The sequence below is a fragment of the Accipiter gentilis genome, chromosome 26, assembly GCF_929443795.1.
Source record: "Accipiter gentilis chromosome 26, bAccGen1.1, whole genome shotgun sequence".
Classification (NCBI taxonomy): Eukaryota; Metazoa; Chordata; class Aves; order Accipitriformes; family Accipitridae; genus Astur; species Astur gentilis.
Window position 1 is genome coordinate 4471759 of NC_064905.1, and position 19648 is coordinate 4491406.

Below are 19648 nucleotides of genomic sequence, written 5' to 3' on the forward strand. Positions count from 1 at the left end.
AAATAATCCTTTTCTTACTCGTTCCCAGTAGAACCAAACCTTTTCTTTTAAAATACTTTTTGTTTTGTGATATCAATACTTCTTCAATGTATCTGCAAACAATATTGAAGGACAACCTGGGCACCCTCCAGCTTCTCCCAGGTTAGCAAGATGTTAAACATGCATCCCTCAACCTTTCGCTTGCTTCCACTCATAGATAACCTACTCTATAAGCCTTGTTCTTCCTCCATGCTTCCTCAGAAGCAGCATCAAGTGAAAACCAAGTGAAACAAAAAGACTACCAGTATCCAACGCCAACAAACACTGTGTAATTAGTGTTAAAACTGGACCCGTTTTGTTTTTCTGTCTGTGGTTATTCTAGTGAAAAGTATTTCTTGGCACCGTATTAGTTCAAATGGCAAATATTTCAAACTTCTCACAGAAAACAATCGCTAATTATTTCTGTAGAAAACAGCTTCACACTGACAACTTGCAAAAAGAGTCTAAATTCATTAAATAAATTATTCATGCTGAACATAAAAGTGTTCACAGAAATAGTTAGGCTTAGAAAAAACTGAAGGTGTCTTTCCATTGATTCAGCCACTCAGCAAGGAATAATTTGAATCTCTCTGTCTTTCCCATATCCATATAAATAGCAACAAGGCCAGTCTCTCCCATTCACAACACTATACATGGTCTTATTTTATTTAATGAATATAAACCTATGTAATAAACCTAGGTATCTGAAACATAAAGGGATAAGTGAAGAAAATCAATTATTTGCCTTTTAGAAACCTTTACATTTGTGTAACATACTTGCCTTTATTAGAAAGAACTGACATGTTATTAAAAAAAAACAAATCCAAGATGCTGGCCTGCAGTGTTGTCTAGCTTCATGCCAAGAAGGCATTATCTTCCAACTCTACCTCATGAGTTAGACACAGATAATCAGTTTTGAAAGCAGAAGACTTGGACTTGTAAAATTCCATTTGCTGTCAGTAAGAAACTATTACCTTATCTGCAATGATATCTAGAGATTTCAGGGAGAAAGGTACAAGGCAAATAAAATAAATTTTTAACATTTTATTGATGGATGGTGGAAAATGCAGCTTTTGTTTATCATACTGCTGGATTTAATATCAATTCGTAGATGTGTAAATAAACTTTTGCACTTCTTCGACATAATAGCTGCTGCTCAGAAAATAACTCAGGCATATGGTGTCACAGTCACGGACATCACCCTGAGAAAGACTGAGGATACAGAGCAGTGTGGTGGGAGCAGCATAGGGATCTGAGGACTGTAAATCGCTACAACCGCAGAGTAAATTGTCAGTGGCTATTTTGTGCTGAGCCATCTGTTGTCTTGACTACACTGCCAGCAATAGTTTAAAGATAGCTGGAGTGTGTCCATACAAGCTCCACAAAATGGTGACTTCTATGCTCTTCGAAAAGAACAGGATCTGACTTACACTATATAGTAAGCATTGCAGATGGCCTCTTAATACATCTTGCTTTGCAGGAACAACTTTTGTCAGCAGGGAACACACAATGCCCTTTGACCTGTATAACCAGTGGCTCAATAAACTTCTGTTCCATATCCTGGCAGGCACATCCTGTATCATTTTCTCAAAATGTTATTCCTATATCTATATCACAAGTAACTTATAAGAGCCCATGAATATTGTTGTTCGTATTCTCTGTTAGCCATCTATATTCTCAGTGCCTTTAGAGTAGACAGTGGTCTAAAATAGGATATATATGTCTATATAGTTATTTTTGGTTGAGAGGTAGCCTTGTAACAGGATGAATTACAGATCTGTAGATGAAGACTTGAAATGGTGCTCCACAGACTGCTTTCCATCTTCTAAGACTTTGGAAATGCGCTGCAAAAAAAGAGGAACAGAGTGCCGTATGTTAGAATGACTACTGTATTGGATTCAGTTATACGTATATTAATTACTAGCTTGTGGCCTCAAGCTGTGGCTAGAGAAAAAAAGACACTGACCAAATCCTGGATATTTTGAATTAATTTCTCTATCCTGCAAACCCATAAACCTGTATTTAAGCCTGTCCACATGATTCCAGTCATTCTGTGGAAGCATTACACAAATGGATTTTTAGCTTTATTCAGTCCTTTTTTAGACTTGTAAAATAGGACATTTTGTCCTCCTTATTTTATATGCTATTTAGGTTTAAATGTGAGTGGATGAGATCATGCTGAAAAACTGTTACTCCTGGGTCTGAAAAGAACAAGTACATGATAAACTGAATATAAGTGAAATCCTACAGACTTCAGATTAATAGGTTATTCTTGTTCCTACTGGAAAAATATGATTATGAACACACCTAAATGCAGATTTTCCTAAATGCTGCTCCAAGGTCCCTGAAGGCACTATCTATATTTTTTAAAAGGCAGCAGAAACTAATGGATGAAAATGAAACCTATACACCAGAAAATTTTTTTAAAAATTTGTAAAAAATAAATCAAACTTTGCTTTGAGAGAACAGCAAAGGTTGATACTTAAAATATTACAAGTGTTACAGAATGCTTATGCAGTATGCATATCAGTAGCTACCAGCATTTGTATTAAATATGATCCTTCCCACTACCTACAAAAATTAAAAAAACTTCAAAACTTTTGAATCTTAATATCTGCAGTGAATATACTTTTTTTTTTGCTTCCAAACACTACATTAATTTCAATATTTTTAATTTTGTGAAATTACCACAGAAATCAGTGAAAGGTTTCCTACTTTGAAGGAGGGCAATTTGTTTTAAGCAACATTAATGACTCCAGTGTAAACCAATTTCTACTTTCAAATAAACACCTCTGACATCAGAATTTGACTCACACTGTGCATTTTTTACCATATATGCTATGATTACCTTACTCTGATGCTAGTGCTAACTCCCTAACATAATTAAATTGAACAAGAATTGAATTGCTTTCCTCTTTTGCTAATAATGTTACAGAAAGCAAATCAGAGAAAATGAGTCGGTCAAATGAGACCTCTTGTGGTACAGATGCAGAACTGCACATCTGAGCCTTTTAAACACGCATACAGATGTACATCCGTACTCCAGAAAGCACAGCCAGAGGCAAATTTTTGCTTCCCCATAGAACTTCCACTCCTCTTGCTGACGAGAGAAATAAGAGGGGGAAAAAAAAAGTTTTTTTTTAAAAAAAAGGTAAGAGTTTGACTTATGATTATGGTATTTTAAAATGAATTAATTTTCAGAGCATAGAATTTTTAAAGAGGTTAAACACTTTCTTTTTTCCCCATAAACACGCAGAACTTACCATTGTTTTAAATAACTGGTTCACTTTCTTTTTTTTGAAGGTTTTCTTGTCACCATCTGAGGTGGAAGGAAACACTGGTTGACTCAACCTATGTGATGCAATTGTTTCATCAGGTGCCACAGGGCTGACGGACAGAGTTAATCCTTAGAATAGAAACATTTGTTGCACAAAACAAAACCAAAAAAGGTGAGTCAGAGTGTAAGATAAAGCAGAATTCAAAATAATGAACTAATGCAATTACTAGAAAGAAATGTGACATTTTAAATCTAACTATATCTGTAGAATACAAAGATAAGTAAAAATTTCCCCATTTGTTATTGGGGAAGCACTAAACTTCATTACACTGACACTGAATAGTGAAAGAAATGAACCAATCTGGTCAAAGAAGAAAAAACCCAGATAAATAAATACATGGAAAAGAACTGGGCCATGACAGTCTGTTGTGTTGTGCTAAACATCTGTTACAGACATCTGGAAAGATAGGGACAATGAGAGGAACAGATGAAGTGCAGGCTAAGAAATAGAATGTGCTATGGAAGAAGTAGGGGGTAAAGTGTGTTGATATAGGGCACATTTTCCCTATATACCCTGGCCTAGAAATGAGTTCCACCTTCAGTTATGCTTTCCCCTTCTCTATCATGTAACTGTGAGTCTTCTAGTGGGCTGTTATGTTATCTTGTTTTCCCTTCCTCTTGCTGTGAGGGAGGCTTATGAGATTCCTCTCTAACGTCAAAAGCAGAAGTAGAAACCCTACTGTGGGGCAACCTTTGGGGATATTCATCTGCCAAAGCAAAATACAGAACATTTCTCCCATGTCAAATGCTGCTCTCAGCTGTGAGGGCAGACTGCAGAAGTCCTTGCTTCTGCAAGTGAGACCCTACAAAGCAAGGAAGATGCATAAACCTTGCCTCTTTCAAGGCAGGGGGAATGCCCACACTACACAAGGAAAAAAACCTGAGAGCTCCAGAAGTAACACTTTTAGAACTTGCATGTTAGCACTAGGCAGCACAGTATTATCAAGCAGTAGTAGCCGTCCAGCCTCGTGTGCACAATACACACTTAAATTGTAATCTTTGTCTCAGAGGCACAGAGCCACAGAGAGAGCTACCTGCCCTGCTTGTAGCAAACCCTTTATTGCTATGTTTTCTTAACATAGCAATAAAGAAGTGCAGAACTCTCATCTTACTGTAAACAGCTTACCTGGGATAGTTGGCATAGAACGACTGACAGAACTCATCTGCTTGAGGATAGATGTTTTCTGAGGTGCCACTACATGTTCTGAGAGGTTGGTGTCACTCATGAACTCATATTTCCTTGACAGCTGTTTAATAAAAAGAAAGAATGCCATTAATGATGAACTGAGATATGAGCAAAAAAGGTGTAAGCAAAATAATATTTTGTGACAAAGCATAAAAGAAAATAATTAATAAACAATCATGCCTAACCCAAGTTCTCTATGGAATTGTTTGCTGAATAAGCAATAAAAGTAACTAGAAGCAGTAGAATTGGGTCCATATACAGTATTATACACTAGCTAAAAACGTGATGATTTTGCAGAGGATTTATATTAGAGAAATACTTCTCATTCCACAGATAAAAACCATTACTCTAAAAAAGCTAGCTAGAAGAGATTCTGTAATCTGGAACTGTAGGATGCTATTCCTACCATATCTTTGGAATAATACCAGCTCTGACTATGATCTGCAAAGTAAAATGATGTTTAGAACACATTTCTGCCTATTGCATTAACATCACCAGCTTGGCTGCTGCGAGGCTTGATACTATTTTTCTGAAGCAGAAGAAAATCCTGAAACACAATATGTAGTGAGATTCCCACAGTTAGGTATATGTGTTATCTAATTTAATCAAAAGAGAAAAGTGTTGCTTGTTTTTGTACATTAACGCTTCTCAGAGCACGACTGTGCTTTGTATCTCTTTTGTATGAGGACATGTAGTGTAAGACAATCATAACCCTTTGTAAATCTCTCCTTTGCCAAAAGAATCTTAGCTTTCCACTGAATTCACTTTGCCTTTGACGAATCCTTCAAAAATTTTTGATCAAATGGCTTATGGTCTCTCCATGTAATTCAACAATCTGTTACTGTTATTGCCTGACATTTTAATTTAGGTAGGGCTTGTGTATCAAGGAGGATATCTTTCGGGTATTTATTTATTTCTTTTTATACTAAAAAAAGAAAAGACTCCTGAGAATTAAATTACACCACACCACCCCACCCCCACCCCACACCAAAAACAGCACAATGTAACTTACATAAAATCATTCTAATGATCTAGCAGTTCAATAAAAGCACTCAAATGATCTATGGAGCGAGAGATGCCAGTGCTTCCAAACTTCAGCCTGGCACCATTTAAGGAACACTGTTTGCAATCTTGCAATTTTCTAACAGCTGCGTGTCCCATAACAAGGTACAAAATGTACAGGGCTCATCACTTCTGAAATAGCCCTGACTGCAAGGAGCTGCCATGAAATGTCAGCACAGTCAATTGCCTCTCCACAGGAAAGCTAGCTTAACCCTCCCAATATAGTACTCCATTTTAAGCTAACCAAGCTTCGGAATTTGCAACTTCAGGGCTATATTATCTGTCATCATAAGCAAATAGATATGTTCTGATTTTTCCATTGATTTGTTTCCTCCTCAGCATCTTGCAGGTTTCATTCATGGCAGGGCAGATTGTCCCTGCATCCTGCATATTTCCCTTTATGAAAGCTAAAGTTCGATGTGATCTTTTTTTTTTTCCTAAGCAAAGGAGTAATGTCCTCTTTTTTATGGATTATAAAATACTACACTAAATCTGTAACATACACATTTCATGTCAGAGATAGAAATATCAGGTGCTGTCTTCTCATCAGCAAACACCACACTGCTTCTTTTTGTTCTTTTTTTGGACCTTCTCATCTTTACTTCAGGGTGAGGATTAATTTGCAGAGCAGTCTCCTCTGATTCTGCTTTTACTGGCTTTGGTAGCACTACTTCCAGATCAAAGCTGCAGGAGCAAAAGAAAAAAGTACAAGTTACTGAGTGATATTTTAAAAGCCACTGGTATTCTGATGTCATTTCCCCATGAAATATAAATGCAGGTCATCCTTTCCTTTGACTTTCTATGCAGTCTGGCAAACTGTTGGCAAAAAGTATATTACGTGCTTCAGCCGGCAATTGTAGATGCAAGTAAGATGCCTTCAGGAGGTATAACATTGTCTTAAAATGCTGCAAAGAGCGTAAAATATTAACATGAGGGCAAATCCCTTTTTAAAGATTTGCGCATTAGCTTAAGAACTTCTAAACTAAACAGAGTTAGAGCTCATGTGGCAAGTTTATGCATGGTGATGATGGTGCTGAAAGCAAGATGTGCTATTTTGGTTGTTGAAAACAGCAGAACAGAGTATTACTATTTATTGTTTTAAATGCATCCTCCTATTTATTTCACCATATTGGACAACACCACACATACCCAGTGATTTAAAAAAAAAAAAAAGTTCCTTGTCTCTTCCTCTCATTTTTATAGTTTAAAAATTGTGCTATTTTTCATTTAAAAAAACCCAAATATGAAATTGATTCTGGCTTTACTCCCTTCTCTGCTGATGTAATTAGCCTACTAAACATGGGGCTGAACTTTTTTGTACAACATAAAAATTGATAAGTAGCATGGTAAATTTGTTGACCTGTGCTTCCTAGAAACAAATGAACATCGTAAGAACTAAAAATAGGTGCATCATTCAGCTGCTTAAGTGTAGTTGTCTGGTTCCATAGGAGGTGTCCTGCTTTATTAGAGACATGGGGCTGGCAGATATGACACAAATCATGTTTGTGTGCTACACCCTTCTTGTGTGGAAGCTGAAGGGCAGGAAGAGCAGCATGGGGCATCTCATAATGTGTGATACTACACATCTTCGTTAAACAACTCAAAAAATTTAACTAGTGTTAAACAATGAACTGGCAGTCAAACATGCAAGAATAGAGGGGTATCTTAAGAAGAAATATGGCCAAGTTAGGGTCATACACCTGGTCTTTGTACAAGTGAACCACTCAAAAAGGGAGATCAGGTGTTTAAAAAAAAATAATCACAAACACTGCTCAGCAAGACCAATTTTATATGTATCTGGTTTGGAAATAAGTTCTATGTGCCCAAGGGATAATTTATAAAGCGATCAAAACAATTTATGGATGAAAAAGCTAATCAATACACCTATAACTGCTCTCTCAAATTTAAAAGTCTTTGTTTCCCAGTGCTGCAGTTAAGAAAGCATATTAGGCAAAACATTTTACATTACTACAGGCTTTACTAAAACATTCCACCTTCTTACCTGTAGGTTTGTAAGGGTTGTCCTCTTCCTCTCCAATTTTTACAAGCAAAAAGATGCTAATTAAATTAGAAGCTGTATAAAGAGAAACTTGCAAAAAACCCAATCTTTTTATTCTTTTGAAATGTCAAATGCATTTAAATTTAAAAATACTTGTTTCCTGAAAATGAAATGTCACTTTTTTCAGTGAGAATTGAGTATATTTTGTCTATTAAGGTTGAGATATTGTAGCTTTAAGGCTGGAGGAAGTGATAGCTACAGTTAAAAATAATTTTGGTATAGTCTGAAGGGACTGCTAGTGGTCTTTATGCTTGAATGTCTTTTTTTAATCTTTCAGTTTCATCCCATAAAGCTGGTTAAAAACCAGGACTGAAAGTAAATTTGTATTATATTCATAACCAACCTTTCTGAAGCAATTTTCTTTGGAGTACTGCAGTCTGAATTCATGGAAGTCAATGAAATAACTGATAACTGACGATAGGATCTCAGCATTGATCGTGGCCGTCCTACTCTCTTGTCATCAAAATCAGGCTACAGGATGGAAAAGAGAAACATATTCTATCAAACAACTTCGTGTGAACCTCATATCATCCCTTTTCACTAGGTCTTGAACAGGTGTGTTAACATTTGGCATGAAAGAAGTTATTTGCTACCATTAATTACTGCAATTGTATCTTCTGTCTGGATACACTCTCACTCTAAGTCCTCGCAAACTCAATTACACAATGAGTAGCTAAATAAACTACAATTGACATAATTAACTGTATGTTTGAAAAAGAAATTAAGAGAAACAGTGTCTGCTGATTTTCTTTTGAACAGACCTGGGGCACACCATTGAAGTACTTCCTTGGGCAAAGAGATTCAGTTAGTTCGTGCTCCAAGACACTAATCACGCTCCATCTTCAATACAACATGTTCTGCCATCTCTATAGGTTAATATAGCCTTTTTTTAATTATATGTTTGCAAATGTTGGACAAACTTAGTATTTCCCTAATAGCCACACAGGAAGAACAGGAGGATTCTCCAGGTCATCATGTATCCATATTGCACAAAGCCATATATGCTGTACCATCTCTCTCTGTAAAGCTTGAAGTTGATACGTTCTGCAGTGGAAGGACATAAAGGAGATACTGCTCCAAGTTTCTTTGAAGAAGATTTAGCTATGTTATTGGAAATATTCAGTTTAATGTTGATGGTTACTTAGGCTTTGCAGCCTGGTACAAAGTTAACTGAAACAATCTGACTGATTTCCAAATGCTTTCCTGTTACTCTTATTAATAAGGTAGGAACAAGGATCACACTTCTTGGCTAATTCTAGACTGTGTTCTTTCTTCAGGGGTGACTTCTGGGATCTACAATTGCAGAGTGCAGTTAGCTCTTCTCTCTTTTTCTGTTCAAGTGTTTCCTGCGATTAGCATGCGTCCCTCTAATTAGTTCATCACAGTGTCATAACATGGGGCAGATTTTTGAGAATTTCCCAGTGTGTGCATACTATAAACTACTTTTTCAGCTCACTTCAATTTCTATCCTATAAACAGGATATGAACAACTTTTGAAAAACATTTCATATTAAAGCACAGGGTTTTGTTCTGGTTATCCAGAAAATAGTAAAAATTTATGTGTAATTTCATATGCCAGCTTCCCAAGTACTTTGCTTCTGATGTCATTTCTCACGAAGACTCTGATGTCTAGCAGAAGACTTGGAAACATTTGTAGCTTCAAGAATTATTTTCAAATGTTTTGCAGAGTTTACATGTCACTCATCCTTTGAATGGCCAGAATCTTGTGATAAAGACACAGTAGCTGCATAACTTTTTTTTTTTCTTCTTTTCTTTTAATAAAAAAGCTCAGGCCAGCCATGAGAGAGAGTCAGACATGGTAAAATGGCAGTAGTGCCATTCACAAAGTACATTCTCTGCTCTTGCAAAATTTTAAATAGGTTGTTTTTTTAAAGTCCTGATCTGTAAGAGTGCTGAAGGGTTCAAGCATTAGGCAAGATTGCTAATTGTGGATTACAGCCTCTTTATTATTGCAAGGATGGTGGCATGGGACTGAAAATAAGAAAAACATACTGAGATAAATACATAGAATTTTCATCATATACGTGTGTAACACAGCACAATATAAAAAATTTAGGTTAGAAACTTGCTGCTTTTCCCCCTACAATGGAAAAAATAAATCCTCTTATAAAATCATCAATGCTGAAAGAAACAACATAAAAAATTTCCAAAACAACTGGTGTTTAATCACAAAAACCAGCCAACATCATTCTTGCCAGCCTGCACAAGCTCAGATAGACTATTTTAGTCAAGAATTGTCTGGAGAATTTGTGTTTAGAAGTTATCCTTCAATTCCCATATATTTCAGTTGGGTCTCAACTAATATTTATAGTATTATACATATGATAGGTTTTACTTCACAGCACAGTTGGAAGTGGCTAGCATAGGGAGACATCAATTGCAGATCAAAGCCCTAAACCACTCAGAAAAATTACAAAGAGGAGAATTTGCTTTTACTTCCTTAATAAGGTGGAAAAGAACTGCAATTTTTAGTTGACATAATAAAATACTCCTAATCTTCCAGAATGAGGAATATGTGATACGTCAGAGAATTGTGTCAAGTCTTTGAGACTATAAAACTCAGGCCCTACTACCTTGAGATCACAAGAATACCCACAAGCAACAAAAGTTTAGTATGTGTTTTTGTTTAGAAGAACAAGATGAGTATTAAGTAAAGAGAAATTGCAGGAGAGATTAAAAGGAGAGCAATACCAATTCTCTGGCTCCATATTGTTTTTCCACTTTAACTTTTAAATGCTTGAAACATTCTTCCATACGGTCATGGAAAGGACGAAGATTATCAGAAACTCTTCTTTCATGAATTTTAATTCCAGCCCCAAGGAAAGGTATCTTGAAGAGGGAAGAAAAAAAAAGAAGGAAAAAGTCAAAATATTAAACTGGGTCTGACAAACTCTCTAACTCCATTTAAAGTATGTGCTAGATCAACTCCAAAACTCTTACTGTGATTGGCAGATTTGTCAGCTGATCTCAGCTTTTAGCAGCAACTACAAGATGGAAGGGGCTCTTGAAAAATGGGTGTGCTCAGTAAATTTTTGAAGAATGTTGGCTGCCTCATAGTGACTGTTTTCTCTCTGTACATATTTTAATTTTAATCACTTATGATATTAAACACACCATGTGAGAGTTTAAAAAATTCTTAGACTACTAGTCCACCTGCTGATGAAGGTGCCTGCCACAGTTCACAAGAAGGTAGGGATGAAAAAACATCCAAGTGGATTCCGGGCAGGTGGTTTCAAACTCCTCTTTCAAACAGTGGATTAAGTGACAGGAAAAGGTTTAAATCAATCTACTGGGGGCTTAATCATGTGATCACTTTGACAATTGCTGTAGCAATTTAATGTGTTAATGCCTGGTTACTGAGGGTGACCTCTTCCTTTCTCCTCGGTTTTACTCTGCAGAATGTACTACCCACTGCTCTGTACTACCCACATCTCAAGAAAAATTCAGTAACATAATGCTTCAATAGAAAAATGAACAATTCAAGCCATGAACACAGGCAGCTTGCACTAACCAGGCTGACTTTCCTCAATTTTATCCCTGTGCTTTTCTTTTTTGCTGCTCATCCTTTACGCCGGGGTCAGTGGCAAGTAACCAAAGGGGTTAAAATCTCTGATTCTTCTTACTAGAGTTGAAAGAAGGTATATAATAGTAGTTGTTAAATCCTAGGAGGGGGGAAGTGTAGATACCTACGTTCCCTTAAAGGAGAACACCTGATGCAAAAGGTTAGGAAAAGGTCTATCAGTTCATTAAATACCTCCTTCCACTTGAATTTCTTAAAAAAATTCTTCTCCTTTGTCAGAAGGAATGGCTGACTTACCAAGTTAAAAAAAAAAAAAAAAAACATAAAAAAATCTTATAATTAATCTTATAATGAAGTAAACTTGATAGTAATACTACCTTTCTAACCCCTCTTCCCTACAATGCTTTCCTTTGCTATTATCTGCTACTATCATCTCTGCTGTTATATTACTGTAATAATATTGAGTTAAAGGCAAACAAAACAAATCTTACCTTTAAAGACAATGGACAGCACACTTTGACATGCTGTTTAATTAGTAAGAAGTGTACTCACAAAGAGAAACTTAGTAGAGCTTCTCTTTAAAATACGAAGACATTGCATTACTCTTCAGTCTTTGAAGATAGTGATTTATGAGATTTGTGCAACATACTTTTAGCTACCATTCTGCCAGTAACCTTTTCTAAATGCTTTACCATTCACTTGTAGCTATTTTGCATTGATGTTTGGGATTTTTTTGTAAGATCCACTTAGATTCCATGCTTCCTTTTTGTGTTCTGTCTCTATAAATATTATTAACATTGTATACATCTGTCCCCCCATTGACCTGATCATATTTTATGGAAGTTCAATTTCAATATAACTTTTAAAAACATGGTATTAAAGCCCATCTATTACAGACAGATCTGTTTATCCTCTTTAGAGGGATTTACAGGGACAGATATAAATTACCACTTTATTTCCTAGTGCCAGATGGTATTACAGTCAATTTATACCACTACATCCACTGAGTACTTCTGATGGTCAGAAAGCAACCATATACAGAGCCTGTGGTGGGCAATGATACGGAAGAAAGCTGTGAAGGTTAGTGATTCAAACTAATAACCAAACTGACATGAATCAAAATGAAACAGGAAGGAACTTCAAAAACATTAAGGAAATAGTACAAAAAAATCCAATTAAAACTATTGGAAAGATTCACTTCGAGGCTAAGAGAGGAATAAATGGTTAATCCTTGCTGTTTCTCATCTACAAAACAAAGATAGCACCATAGAATCATCGAATAGTTTGGGCTGGAAGGGACCTCTAAAGGTCATCCAGTCCAACCCCCCTGCAATGAGCAGGGACATCTTCAACTCGATCAGGTTGCTCAGAGCCCCATCCAACCTGACCTTGAATGTTTCCAGGGATGGGGCATCTACCACCTCTCTGGGCAACCTGTTCCAGTGTTTCACCACTCTCATCGTAAAAAAACTTCTTCCTTACATCTAGTCTAAACCTACTCTCTTTTAGTTTAAAACCATTACCCCTTGTCCTATCACTACAGGCCCTACTAAAAAGTCTGTCCCTGTCTTTCTTATAGGCCCCTTTTAGGTACTGAAAAGCTGCAATAAGGTCTCCCCAGAGCCTTCTCTTCTCCAGGCTGAACAACCCCAACTCTCTCAGCCTGTCCTCACAGGAGAGGTGTTCCATCCCTCTGATCATCTTTGTGACCCTTCTCTGGACCCGCTTCAACAGGTCCACGTCTTTCCTGTGCTGGGGACTTCAGAGCTGGACACAGTACTGCAGGTGGGGTCTCAACAGGGCAGAGTAGTGGGGCAGAATCACCTCGCTCAAACTGCTGGCCACACTTCTTGTGATGCAGCCCAGGATACTGTAGCCCTCTCACAAGGATAGCATAAGGTTAGATCAGTGAGGAAGAATTTTTTAGTGAGGTAATACAAAGTATGAGACATGAAACATGATGAGAAACACCTTGAGCCCTTCACTTCTGATAATAAAATTCCAGATTAACTCACACTATTTCATAACATCCCTCTTGAAATGGAGATCACTATATGAAGCCTTGATATAGCAATTACTATGCCCATTCATTTACACAGCAAACAGTTCTTTCTCAAATAATTTACATTTCTGAGGACTTAGCAGTTAGTGGTTTCTTAACAAACTACCCATGTGCAAAAATGTCTCTTCTGTCATAGTCATTCATTTTGCCATATATTGATGGCAATAATTTCTATTTTGACTAGATAATGCAAATGGAATTGATCATTTCTGAGGTCATGTTTTTCTTCCCTCCATTATCGTAACAAATGCTTAAGTTAATAAAAGAGCCAATTTTCCATGAATCTCAGCAAAAATAGTTTTTTCTGCTACCACCTCCCATAGGTGCATTTTCCTCTTTGAGGACAAGAGGGTTCTGCAGCTCAATTAGCTTATTGTATGTACACTAAAAATAAATAAAAAACCCACAAATAACCTCAGTGCTGCTAGTATAGGCAGAATATTCAGTTTTCCTCTGGAGATGTAGCTTAAAAATATTTACTAATGGTATTCCATGCTATTTGTCACAGAAGACACGTAGCAGCAATCTTGGAGGGTCATTGAGCAGGAAAACAACTCCTGTGAGCAACTAGCATTCCATTAATGTTTCTAATGCAACCACTCCCCCAAACAAACAACAACACCCACCCACCTCTAGGAAGAGTTATTTCCCAAGAGAATTTCTTAGATTTGCAAATGCTTGTTTTCCCAGCAATTCATGAAGTCCTTATGACTTTTGTCATGTTCTCCGTTTTGTCTCAAGGCATACAACCTCGGTTTGAAATCCTGCCCCTTTTAACCATAAATGTAGCCCACTACATGTGGCTTTTGATAAACCATTCCACACAATGTGTTCTACAACGTACTTTTCTGGCCTGCTCTCTCTAGGACATGAAGGGATATATGGGTAATTGCCCTGATTCTGGTAGCATTTCAGCTAACTTAACGGACACTATAATGATGATACTTCTCAGGAAATACGAAATGATTTTTGTAATTATGCCATTTCTCCAGTTTAGGCACAGATTTAAAAAAACCTGCAGGATGGGATCGCTTAGATCACCAAGAATGTTTTATCAATCACATGCCACATCAGAAGGTGAGGAATTATTGCTATGCTGTTTCATCAGTGATCTTAGTTAGTAATGGAATACATGCTTCCTGTTAGGCACATTAAAATTGAAGGAGTTGAAGTCCTTTTTCCTACTTAAGGGAAACTATTAATACCTAAACAGGATAATAAATAGATAGTACTTTTACAACTATACACACTTTGAAACAGAAGGTTTAGTCTAAGAGAGAATACTTTACTATGAGTCCCTTTTCAAAAAAATAATATGAATTTATCACAAAACTAGGCATGAAGTTTGTAACAACAATATTCTCATTCTTCTAACCCTCTCTGCTTTGCGGAACTGGTAAAAAAAAAAATAAAAAATTAAAAAAAAACCACAAAAACCCCTGACACAATCATCTAAATGCTATGCTCTCCTGCTAGAAAGGAACAGAAAAAAGGAATAACTGATGAAGCCTCAGATGACTGCTGTCAGTAAGAAGTTACCTGCCAAGCAATTAGATCTTTGAGTCTGTTCAGCTTTTCTTGATCCTCTGGATGGTCTCTGATGTATTCTTCTGTGAAGAAAGCCTTAGACAAAAAAAAAAAAAATTTCAGTCCATCCTTTTGACAGGTAAAGAAATCAGTGATTACTCCATTGACTCCAGATAGTGACCATAATATTGGTCATCAAATAAGGGACACATATGCACGCTCCTTTAACCAGATGCTGCTAGTGATAATTCCTTATTGTCTCAGTTGAGAACTGAGGTGCTTTTTTTGTTAAAAGGTATTCAGTCTTTATCCAACACTTCTGAGTTTGAGACCCTTACTATGAAACCCAATTATTGTTTGTTTTATTAAGCTTGCACTGAAACTAAGAAGGCACAAATTTGGAGTATCATGATTCACATTGATAAATTATAATTTTATTCAAGTACCCTACTTACTGACATGAGCTAGTGTTAGACAATAAAGAAATTGAACGTTTTCATAGATAAGCAGAGTCAGATATCGCATACACACTGCCTTTTGCTGCCCAAAGATTTTATTCCCCACGTACAAAAGAAGAATGTAGCTATTTGTGCATGGCTGCCAAATATCTAAACAAATGATACTTTAGGATTGACATAGGGTAAGTCATACTCCTCCAGAATATGTCATGCTTACCACATATAATTTGTGTGTGTACTTATATACATATATATGTACATATATGGCATCTTTTCAGCACTACCTGAGTCTTATCTGACATGCTGAGCCTACTGAGCTTGGCACATGCTTTTCAACAAGAAATGGCAGGCAGAAATAATAGAGGTGTACAGCTGTGGGATAACCCCACATTTATTTTCATCCAAAATGTTAATAATCAATAATTTAGAATTTAAATTTATATAAGTTTAAGATTCCTGCTTTCTCTCCTGCCCTGCCTTTACAAGGTGGCCTTAGGGACAAATTTTCTACAGTTCAGTTCCTCAAGACAATCCATTTTCCATACATTGCCAGAACAGTTTATTTTTATTCCCATTTTTTACCAACAAAACCTGCTATGCAGAATAGCTCCAGTTACTATGATGGTTTAATTGATAACCCACATCTAAATACTCCAGACCTACTGTAGGATAAACTTGATTCATTTACTCCAGACCAAATCTTTTGATGTGCGAGAGCCTATTTCATTACAAAAGGGGTATCTCATCTCACATGTATATGAAAACCCTCATAACTGCAATTAATATTGAGCTGCAGTTACTGTAGTTTGTTAGTTTCTGCTTTCAAAGGACATATGTGACCATGATATGAGGATCTCTTAATCAGTGGAGTTATGGCTTTCATATTCCCAGCCCACATTCCACCACCACTTTGAATAAAGGATGTAGGAGAATTATGAAATAATGTATCTGAATATGTTCTTTGCATTGACTTAAAATCTCTTACCTTCTCATATTTAGCAAAGCCACCCATAACAGCAGGATCAACAATTCCATTCAGAAGCATAGAAAGTGGATTAATAGGAAGGTTCTCATCATTTTGGTATTGGTTAATCATCATCAAAATTTTTTCATTCGTCGTGGACATAGTCTCAATAGCATTCTCTAAAGGACTAATTGTCGTCTATAAAGCAACAAAAGACTTCTAAGGTTTATAAAGAGATAAAAAAGCATTTTTGGTTTTATAAAACTTCACATATATGAGCAGCATTCTTACAATTCAGCAAAACAACACAGATTTATTCAATTCTCTTAGGACTTGGTCCTGAAACTATTTATCAGATGTAACCTATATTGATCCCAACAGTAGAAGGATAAAACATAAGTAATAACAGTTTTGTATGTATAAAAAAATAGTAAATAACAATAGCTTTGTCTGATAAATTTGCAAACTATTTTGTACATGAGGATTCGTACAGATACATATTTTACAGGTTCTTAGCATGTTAATACACACCTGTGACATGGAGACAACCTCAAACCATCGTAAAATTCCAGGAAGTTTGTATGCTGTAACAAATGATGTTCTCTCAATCCACATAGACTATTAAAAAAACAGCAGGGAAAAAATGACACTTAAGGATTTAAACATATTTTCAGCCTTCTGAAATGTCAGAGTGAAAAGAATGTAGATGGAAAACATATGCACATTTTTGCATAAAATGACACTGCAAAATTAATCAAGCACAACAATTTACACAAATCATTTTTCTGCTTTCAGATTAGGTCATCTTCAGGCACTAAGCCTGCACAAAGCAGAGGAAAAAGAAAATTACCCTGGAATCTTTTAGTATCTATTCCTATTTTTGCCATTGCAGATTGAATGGCTGTAACTAAATGACCTACTCTCACGTCTACCCAGATTATACTTCCTCCCTTCACTTTTGAAAGGTATTTCTGCAGTTAAAAGCAGTAATAGCCCTATAACAACTTGCCAGCACGCATTCTTTTTTCCTTTTTTCCTCTTCTGAACAAGACTAGCTGTTGATATTCTCAAATGCCACTAGTTCATTTACCCTACTGCTCCTTATTTTACCAATATCAGCTCATCTAAACTGCCAGTACTGAGAAAAATAATAGTGAACGCAATGAAGACATACTCCAACTATCCTAGTTTCCACCCATCTGAAGTAAGTATGCATACTGTCTATTGTCATCAGCCATGAAAACATTTATGATTTAATTTTTGTAAAACCATTTCAAGGTATATTCATAAATGGTTTCAAAAATCTCCAGTTTGCAAAGGAAGCCAATGTGCAGCATGAGTCTTGATATTACAGTGCAAAGCTGGGGTGTCAGGGTAGAGTTTGTATCTGAAGCATTTAATTTAACAGCAGGTAAGAAGCTCCTTACATGAAACTGTTGACACTACTGATCAGCACACACATAACTGAAATTGTGCATTTTTTAAATAAATGGCTTTTCCCATCAGTATCCCAAGAGCACAGCTTTAGCCATAAAGACTGGATGGTATGGTTTTCTTGACAAACTATAAAATATCACGCATCTGTAAAATTAAAATATAGAAACTTACCACATTTTTATGCATGACAATGAAAAGTAATTTATGGTGTTGCACATTTCCTAGAATATTTGAACAACGAAGACTATTTCTCAGCATTACACCATTATGCATGGGAATAAATATGAGATAGGTAGTACTCTAGTCTGTCAAGATTTCACAGGCCTGATGAAAGCAGACAACACACACGTCTCATTGCCAAGCTGGTAGCTGACGAAAGTGTTATCAACTGCAAGAAGCAAACCATTTGATATTTATTTACACGTCATCTTGTTTCCTCATGAAAATCTGTACCAGAAAATGTTACTGCCTAACATAAATGTATTTAACTACGTAATGTTTACCTGCTATTGAAACAGTGATGTATCACTAAATACACAGGAGTAGTGCTGAAAGAGAGAAATCCTGTGTTTATTTTTTTGAACCAGATCCTAAAGTTAGGGTGTCTGTAATGAGTAATCTGAGACTAAGAAAGAACCTAGATAAAAATTCAGTCACAGCTACCAGAACAGTATCCATCACCCTGTCTCTCATTTACTTACAGCAAATTCATTTTCAGGGTCAACAGATCCTTTTCTGACTGGTCTTGAATAGTGGAACCGGTGCACATTGTTGGACTTATAAAAACTGAAAGATTTAAAAAAGAGTATTGTAAAATATAGAATTCAGAAATTTATGGATCTTCTTATCACAGTGAAATATTTCATTTTGAGTCAGTTGAGTTTTTAATTAAAAGCAAATTTACTGCTCAGAAAAAAAACACTTTACTGAAAACTCAGGACACAACTACTTTTTCTATAAATCAGGGTCAACACACAGTATTTTACAAGTATTAAGCTTCAGCTTGTGACTGGCTGTAATTTCCAGGTATAAAAATTCCAGAACTTCCAGAATAATGTTTAAACCTACATAAAAAGATCTAGAAAAGATTACTTTCCTGTATTCTTGCTGGGGCATGCACACTGCTTGCCTGCTTTATAATGGCATACAAAATGAGTATATTTTGTTAAAAATAACTGAACAAGAGTGGATATATTCACCTGGACTGAAATACCTGTGTTTTTTCATCCATGGCACATGCGAGAAGTCTTTAATCATGTCTCACAGTTCTGCTCACAATGCAGAACAACAGCTATTCAATAAACTAAACATCTGAAGCCATTAATAATTTTTTTGTGATAGAAAAGAAAACATACACAAACACTTGTAGAGGGGGACAGCAATGTAAAGAAATCTGTTGCCAATTCATGTTATGCTCTATTCTATTTAGCTAATGGAATCATTCTCAATCACTGTGAGCACACATTTCCACTAAACTTGTAACCACTTGGCTTTTAGCACTGGCTAATTTGAACAGAGATTGCACAGTTTGGGCTAAGTATTTTGCTGTCCACAGAAAAATCTCTCCATTTAGTTTTTACTTTTTGTTTTAAAGATGAATTAAATTATAGCCATGTTAAGTAAAAGCTAACTTTGCAGAGCAAAAAAAAAAAAAATAAAATCTTGGAAATACCTTACAGTAAAACCAAGCCATATTTTGGAAGCCTAGAGAGACAAATAAATAGAGACACCTCAAAATTCTGGTATGTTAGTTCATAGGAACCTATGATTTCTGATCCAAACTACTAAGATTATCTTCATCTTAAACAAAGAAAAGAAAGTGGAAAATACTGCTATACCGAGTCAGATCACTTTATACAGTTCCATCTGAAAGGACAGATATTTTGAAGCTCTTTGGTAGAATAAATGGATTGCTATCAACTAAGGTAACTAATAATTAAATGCCCAATAAAGTGCATTCATAAAAACAAATCTCTAAGACCAGGTGAAATTAGAGG

At 36.0% G+C, this 19648-nt stretch overlaps 1 protein-coding gene across 2 annotated transcripts in view; it reads right to left on the minus strand.

The window, feature by feature from the left end:
* Nucleotides 1-1047: 1047 nt before the first annotated feature.
* Nucleotides 1048-19648, minus strand: part of DOCK2 (dedicator of cytokinesis 2) — a 214236-nt gene continuing 195635 nt past the window's right edge. The window contains exons 43-52 of one of the 2 annotated variants that reach the window (XM_049829393.1): nt 18353-18437; nt 16746-16832; nt 16236-16412; nt 14805-14888; nt 10375-10512; nt 8006-8133; nt 6107-6287; nt 4482-4602; nt 3282-3424; nt 1048-1862 (exon numbers count right to left, since the gene is read on the minus strand). In XM_049829393.1, coding sequence (XP_049685350.1) covers nt 1788-1862; nt 3282-3424; nt 4482-4602; nt 6107-6287; nt 8006-8133; nt 10375-10512; nt 14805-14888; nt 16236-16412; nt 16746-16832; nt 18353-18437 — 1219 coding nt within the window. In that variant the 3' untranslated portion in view covers nt 1048-1787. Of the gene's footprint in view, nt 1863-3281; nt 3425-4481; nt 4603-6106; nt 6288-8005; nt 8134-10374; nt 10513-14804; nt 14889-16235; nt 16413-16745; nt 16833-17890; nt 18040-18352; nt 18438-19648 lie in introns of those variants that run through there. The other variant, XM_049829394.1, reaches the window with a different exon arrangement.